Source organism: Callorhinus ursinus, unplaced genomic scaffold, assembly GCF_003265705.2.
Source record: "Callorhinus ursinus isolate GAN/ISIS: 27379988/994484 unplaced genomic scaffold, GSC_fseal_2.0 scaffold24, whole genome shotgun sequence".
NCBI classification, from domain to species: Eukaryota; Metazoa; Chordata; class Mammalia; order Carnivora; family Otariidae; genus Callorhinus; species Callorhinus ursinus.
The window spans coordinates 2,063,581-2,071,208 of record NW_027397086.1 but is presented as its reverse complement, the minus strand read 5'-3'; the positions used below and the strand labels follow the sequence as shown (position 1 = coordinate 2,071,208).

Here is a 7,628-nt window from a genome sequence, read left to right as displayed (position 1 = left end):
TCTGGGTTGGCCTTGGATCCCCTTCCTCGGGGTCGTGGCTCTCGGCGGTCCGTCTCTCGGCGGGATGCTGGTGTGTGCACTCCGACTTTTGCTCTTTTCGAGCCCCTCCCCTTACCGCGAGGCAGTGGGCACCTGTGACACGTACCTTACCAACAAAAAGGAATTGCCCTTTTTTGTGTGATGAGCACAGAATTTCAAATGGCTTTCGACCAGAGCCTTTTGAATGTTCTTCTGAATCTCATGAAGTTCTTTACGGTAGCGTTGCCCCTTACCCTATTTCTATAGCTTTTCTGGCCAAAATATCTGAAGATCATCAGCCTTTTGACATCTCTTGCCAAACAGCACAGCGGGCCAGGAGCCAAGGTCCGGCTGTGTTGCCCTGTTTGGGGGCCAGATACCTCTGTGTTCTCTGCGTGTCAAGGCATTTCAGCCTTTAGTCTCTCCATCTTCAGTGTATTCTTGACCCCCGAGAGGCATTCTGAAAGTGAGCAGGGAGACTGAGCTGGGCCCTTGAGTAGGGACAGCTAACCAAACTCAAGGGCACTCTTGTAGACATCCTTCTTCAGCCTGTTTTTTTCATACCCACTGCCTTAGATGGTGGACAGTCCTCTCGTGCGCACGCCATCCAGGGGCCGAGTGTGTGACAAGGACTCCTTGCCCAAGGTTGTAATTGAACAGTTTTCACGTGGGATGGGAATCCTGAGCACCACCTATCCCAAGTGAGAGCATTTGTCACATTCTAACTGGAAATGCAAAAAGAAAATCTGAAGATTCAATAAAAAACAATTCTCTTATCCCTGAGATAAGCAGATTAATAGTATATAATGTCAATATTTTGGCTGCAAACCATTATCTTGCTATTGATCCTGAAGAAATATGGTACTGACTCCATAGCTTCATTTACTTTTTGCTAGCTTGTTTCTTTGTGCTCTTTCTTCTTCTTTTAAAATACCATGATCTGGTTTCTTTTCCTTTGTCATCTTAGGACCAGTTCCCGTCCAGTCAGAAGGACAGGGTTAAGTTCAGGCAGAAAGAAGAGCGGTTGGGAGTTGTAGATTTCAGCTGTCAGACCATTCCACTCTTTGTTTGGAAGCTGATGTGCTTGACCCTTCCCCACTGATCTCCTGTCTGTCCTCCTTCTGACTTTCGTATTTTTGAGACATATTTTTGAATGCTCTGGTTAGCACATTGCAAGATCCATTCAGTTCCTCGGAATATGTTTAGGATTTATACTTTTTCATTGTCCGCTGACTGTTTCCTGGGCTGCGTTTTCCAAAAGAGAAACAGCACAGAATCCTTTTTGCTGATGGCTGGTGAGGGAGACACTCATCAATAGCTGAAAGAGGAGAAACTGGAACAAAAAGCGTAGCTAAAGTGGTTTTGTGGGAATGTGATTACAGAGTTGGTTTTCATAGTAAGAGGCTGTTTGGCACTGCTGTCTCTGTGAAATGGGCTTGAAAGGCACTTGCTCATTCTTAGCGTCCACTGCGTATGGACTGCTGTGGTGGGTCAACGAAGAGGCCCAAGGAAGGAAGATGCCAGATCCTCTCCTTGAGATGTTTATGTTCTTGGGAGGGCAGGGAGAATTGGGGGGGGGTGGTTTGCCCCATGGCCAGCAGGAACATATGTGCATGTTCTTAGTGACCACAGCTGCCACGGAGCCGTCCTTAACAATGCTCCCAGGCTAGGAGGTTAAACCTTCTCATTTGTTTGAGAAAGAGAAAGAGGGAACCCTCACTATCTTTACATTGAGTCTGGATCCAGAGCAGGAGGGAGGTGGGAAGGGAGAGGGATTTAGGCAGGCGGGATTTTCTCCCAGGCTTCTCAGCAGGCGGACACGCAGATCAATTTCTTATCCTGCGTTCAGCTGGACACTGGGTTAGAGACTGTGTTGATCAAGATGTCCCCTCCTGGTTCATATCATGTAACGCATTCATTGCAGCCACTGAGCCTAAATTACTGTTTGCTTTTCTTTCTGCCTTTCTTCCCCCCACCCTCCCCGAAATGGTAAGAACTCGTGTAAGGATAGAGTTAGTTTATCCAAGCTAATGCTTTGATTTTTCTTTTCTCTTTCTCTTTGCCGCAGTAGGTAACCAGTTAGGGGCCTTGGTACATCAAAGGTAAGCAGTGGGTTATGTTTTATTATTTATTGATCATTTCTAATTGTTTATTGATCCACCATCTGTACTAGAGTGTTAGAAAGTCAGAGGTTGAGAATGGGAAAAACCAGGGGCTAGATTTCTTTAAGACTCAAGTTTTTTGTAGTCCTTCGCAAGACAGCGAAAGCTCAAAGGATAAACGAACAGGAGGTATTAAAAATCAGCCATTATTGTATGTAAACTTAACAGACCTCTAGAGTGTGGGAGCTGCTCTTTTCTGTCCACATACATCTAATCTAAAGAGAGAAATTTTCCATCCTGAGTTGATGGCTTCCCCAGTGTTTTACGAATCCTTAATGCCTTCATTTGAGCAAAGTCGTCCCCAAGAAGTATGCATCGTTGGGCTTTCACAAGATAAAGCTTGTGACTCTCAAGGAGTCATGGGCCTGGGCGGCCAGAAGCCCGGGCTCCAGCTCATGCCCTTGAGGAGGGACTTGCCAGAGAACCTTGGAGAAGGGCCTAGTTGTTTCCCTGCCTCAGTTTACCCTCATAGCCTTCCCTTAAATATTGAGGATTTAGCTACAGAGATGTCTGGGCTTTAAAAAGACCCGTCTGTAAGATAGGATATTTGTGGTCACACTGTTTGTTACCTTTCAAAAACAATAAAATATGCAGGAAACTGCCACAGTTTCTCTTCCCTCATGGATGACATTCTGTGGTATGCATCTGTTACTATAACATATTATCCTTAATCTTCACCAGCAATGATACAATTATATGCTCTTGTGTGCTACACAGATGTTTGGGAGTTTCTAGAAATCATCAGGCCTCAGTTAACCAAAAGATTTAACCTGGGTTTTGTTGTGTTACTGGTTTGCTTTGTTTTTTAATGAATTAGAATAATTTAAATGATGTTGCTGTTAGTATCAAACATAATTTTCCTATAAAGCCGTAATTAAGATTTTACTTTCCCAAGATCATTCATACTTTGTGCATTCGACAAGTTTCAGCCTCGCAATCAGAATGGAGCTTTGTCTTCCAGGGGGCCCAGAGCAGCTCATCTTCATACATTTCTTCCTCAAAGAGAGTCTGCTCCTGCCGTTCCTGAGGGCTGAGGAACTGCCTGAGTTGTGTGACAGTTTGTATTGTGATAGCGCTGAACCGCTTCTAGTAAATTCCCCATTAACACTTGCTGAGAACAGACAGTGCTACACACGTGAGCTGCAGTCTTGTGGCTGCACACACAGGAGCACTGTGACCCTTTGCCACGGCCGGGAAACACTCCCCACAGGGACCCGTGCCGTCCAGATGTGTTGGGCCCACAGTGTTACTGATTTAGGATGTTGAAATTGCCTCATTTGGGGGCGAACTCAAATATCCCAAGACGTAGGAAGGATCTCTGCACATGTGTAAACCGGGGGAGGTAAACTCGGGCAGAAGACGGTCTGCTGTCCTCAAACTGATGGAGTGGCAGTGCTGTTGATGATGCTGTCTTTCTCCTGCATGCCCCGCTGTCCCTAAAAACGTGCACTTGATTCGGTCTTCTCCATGATGGGTAAAAATCCAGCTGTGTGAGAGACGTTTAAAAATGCTCACCTTTTTTTCTTTTTAAACTACTTGCATTTAGCTTCCTCCTAAGGTAAATGTTTAGATTTAATTGCTTTCTGGGGCATTGGGCAAATTAGATATTGTCCACAATACACTCTGTGGCAAATCTGAAGGTTTGTTTGAAAGAACCAGTGCAGTAGTTGTTTAAAAAAAAAAAAACCACCCAACACGTAATGGTTGGGATAGCATTTTACAAAAGTACCTTGCAGAGTAAGTGGGTGATGATCCTGTCCTGGTCAACACTGATTAGGCCTCTGCTGGGTACTGGTTCCATTTGGAGCATCTCACCCGAAACAACAGATAAATTAGAGGGAGGCCAGAAAGCAATAAAAAGATGGGGAAACAAGGAATGTTGCAGAGAAATTCAACATTGCTGTCTGTATTTAGCAACGAGACCGGAAGAGGAGTCTAAACTAACTTCACAAGCCTTGGAGAGTCTTTTAAGTGTTAAGCAATACCAAGAAGAAAAGGCAGTTGTTAGTAGAGTTGATGGTTTAATGAAAAATCAGAGGTTTCTTCCTCTGACACAGCGAGAGAGGAGGCTTGGATCTTTTCAAGAAGGGATTGACCAAAGGGCCCGTTAGATGACGCTCTTTCTTGAGGGCTGGGGACTTGTTGGCCAAACTGGCACGATTCATTTTAAGTCTCTGTCTTCCAGCATTGCCAACATGGGAAATTTGGGGCACCTGAAATGGCTGTGAAATTCTTTTTATGTTTTTCCAAAATGTTCTTTGTTTTTAGGGCAGTAATAACAGAAGAATTCAAAGTGCCTGATAAAATGGTTGGATTTAGTAAGTATCCACATTATCTACTTTCCTCTGATGAGTCTCTCAGTGTAACTGTCGCTCTGGTAGAATGCTTTGCACACTGTGTCCCCCGGAGCCCCAAAGGGCTGCAGGTCTCTCTCCAGGCTGAGAGATAGAGACCCATGCGCCTGCCTCCTCCACTCTCCCCTCACCCCACCTCTCTCCTCACTTCAGCTGGAGTACCCTGCACCTGTCCGCTGTGTTTCACAGGTGACTTCCGTGGCTCGCTGAGGCCACCCTGCTTTGCAGTGCCGCGAGCCAAGTGTAAATGTTTGCTGAATTAATTAAGTCATTCATGCATGGTTAAATATGGAACGGAGTAATGTTCTGACCCTGTTCCATTTGTTTCAGTTATCGGCAGGGGAGGTGAGCAGATTTCACGGATTCAAGCAGAATCTGGTTGCAAAATTCAGATTGCTTCAGGTAAGGCTTCTTTTTTCCTAGATCTCAGTTTGGTAGAAATCAGTATTTTGTCCACTTTTCCAGATTCATTACCTTTGCTCGTTGCTTAGAAGTTTAGGGGCCTGGGTAAGTATGTGCGATTGCTGTTTTCCTTGTGCTTTTAGAGCTGAACTCAGATGAGAACCAGAAAAACCAGGGCAAAAGCGGGCCCGGAGATGAGGCCGCCCGTCTGGCCTCTGGAGGAGGCCCTCCGTAGTTCTGTGGCTCCGCGTGGCCCCTGCCAGACACCTGTTGCTCTGGGATCTCTGTTTTCTGTACCAGGGTGTTATGCCAGACAGTGGGGCCTAGAGGAGTGCTGTGTCTTTGGGGTCACTCCTGAGGACTGCTCACTGGCTCCCCTGGATTAGACCATCCCTCCCACCCCTCGTTGTGGAAAGAGGCCAAGGCCAGCTGGGGGCGGTTCTGGCTAAATTAGCACACATGAAACACGGTTCAGGACCTTTCCCAGCTGGATCCGTTTTGACCATGAATTACGGAGAGAGGTTGAGGAAAACAAGCATTCTTATGAATAGTTCGAACAACTCGTTTGAGTTTGGTCTCTTTCCATAGTGGAGAAGGGGGTGTGGAGGACCGTTGACCAGAGAGGCATTTGTCTGTTTAAAAGATACACGTTACAGTGTCTCGAAGGCAGTAACTGCTGTTAGTTATTTGTCTTTTTTTTTTTTTTTTTGGAGTTAAAAGAATTTTAAGGAGCGAGTTTTTTAGGAACAAAGTAAAGCGTCGTGTGGTGTTGGAAAGCAAGCTTCTCCTCTCTTGTCAAATCACCCGGAACTATTTCCACATAGATACCACTGCTCTCTTGGGAGATTCATGCACTACCTGGTAATAGGCCTGATGTACATCTACTATTAAATTGCTCACTGGTGTGCAAGCAGGTGACCTTACCCCACTCTGCAGGCGGAGAAACTGAGGAAGAGCGGGTGACACGGCTCAGGCACTTCTTAGCACACAAATGGGTCAGAAATGAAGCTGAGACCCCTAATCAGGACCCACTCGGAGGGCTCCGCAGCGTCCTGCCTGCTCCCCCTGCAGAACCTGTTTCTACTTTGAGAGTTTAGGGTGGAGCTACCAGCCTCCCGTTCTCTCCACAAGGGGAAGCAAACTGTCTTTTCCTGGGGCCTGGGCTTCTGTGGGGCCGGTGTAGGAACCAGCCCAGAGAGACAAGCTGTACACAGAGGCACAGGTGCACGGTTGCCTGATGCCCACCAACACACCTCATCTTCTTGATTCTTCTTATAGAGAGTTCTGGGATTCCAGAGAGGCCCTGTGTACTTACCGGAACCCCAGAAAGTATTGAGTAAGTTTATTTTATTTACTTTTTCCTTTCACTCTTCTTCCTCCTTCCCCAAATGGGGAGACACGGAAGGGCAAAACTGTCACTGAACACTGTGGATCTGTCCTGCTGCCTGGCCACGAAAGCAGATGCTTCTGTGGAGAAGGATCTGGGAGGTGGCCATGCCAGGGGAGTTTGCTGTTACTTAAAAAACACATGAGGTATCACCTTTTTTTTTTTTTTTTCTCCAAACCCTACAGAATTTCTGGCAGCCGTCATAACATCCACTTCATACACCAGGTTCTTTAAAGAGTGTGCGTTTGCCCCGCCTGAAGGCTCTCATCAGCTTTTACTTCTTCCTTGGTGACACCTCCTTTCCCTGAGCAGGTCTGCCTTTGTGCGCCTGTTACTTGGTGAACCGTTGAGAATCCTGGTACCAGGTCTTTTGCCTGGGGCTGATCCCATTGCCCTTCTGACATCCGTGAACCAAATGAATTGATTCTTCGTGGCCGTTGCTCCTCTCGGAGGGCTGTATGGACCGGTCAGAGGGTGTCCTGACTATGGGGGGCCCTTGCAACCACCTTATGGCTGGCATTGCTTTCTGACCGTGGGACACCCATGCTCAGAGCGTTGTACCACCAGAGGCAGGCCTTGTCAATCCACGAACCTCCTGGGGAACAGGGATGTACTAACTTAGAGTCTGCTCGCTCTCCCTTTTCAGTCGACTGAGTAGCGTTGTATTTGGGGACAGGGGTGCTAAGATTCTCTCTGGCTCGGTAGATAGGGCTCTTTTACTGTTTCCATTTCTCCGGGAGTCCAGATGAGTTTAAATTCTCTTGTTCTGCTGCAACATTGCAAGCAGTGAACCAGAGTGAGTATCACTGGCAGGTGTGCATTATAGGCCAAGCGGGATGGTTTTGCTAGAGTCGAGGCATTTTTCTTCCAACACAGGTTAATTTAGTACACAAGCAAAATATTAAAAAGCTGGTGTCGCTGAGAAGACCGGCCAGGCCGATTCTGTACCCAGAGAGGCTCAAGACGATGAAAGGCAACATCTGTTTCCTCCCTTTCTCTCTTCTTTCCTCTACTCTTCTAACCATTCCTGCTTCCTCTTCTACCCAGGCAGTCGGGGCAATGGGATTGTAACTTTAGGAGGAAATAGTTTCATTTTCTTCTTCGGGTGCTGCATAGTAGCAGAATTCTTCCCTATCAGAGGAGCCAAAAAATAGACCGTACCTGGTGATTTAAAGAACAAATACTGCAGACCAGACCAGCCAGGGGGGCTTCTGGTGCTGAAAAGGCAATTGCCCCAACAGGTGGCCTGGGGGCCGGGCTGGGCGTGCTGTGTCGACACAGCAGTCTCCCACCCCAGCCTCCGAG

The 7,628-nt window shown here is 46.9% G+C and overlaps 1 protein-coding gene across 4 annotated transcripts in view; it reads left to right on the top strand.

The window, feature by feature from the left end:
* FUBP3 (far upstream element binding protein 3) overlaps positions 1-7,628 on the top strand; it is a 75,634-nt gene that overhangs the window by 46,776 nt on the left and 21,230 nt on the right. For 3 of the 4 annotated variants that reach the window (XM_073905608.1, XM_073905607.1, XM_025888163.2), the window contains 4 exons: positions 2,087-2,120; positions 4,449-4,498; positions 4,865-4,936; positions 6,215-6,272. In XM_073905608.1, the coding sequence (XP_073761709.1) occupies positions 2,087-2,120; positions 4,449-4,498; positions 4,865-4,936; positions 6,215-6,272 (214 nt within the window). The remainder of the gene's footprint in view (positions 1-2,086; positions 2,121-4,448; positions 4,499-4,864; positions 4,937-6,214; positions 6,273-7,628) is intronic. The other variant, XM_025888164.2, reaches the window with a different exon arrangement.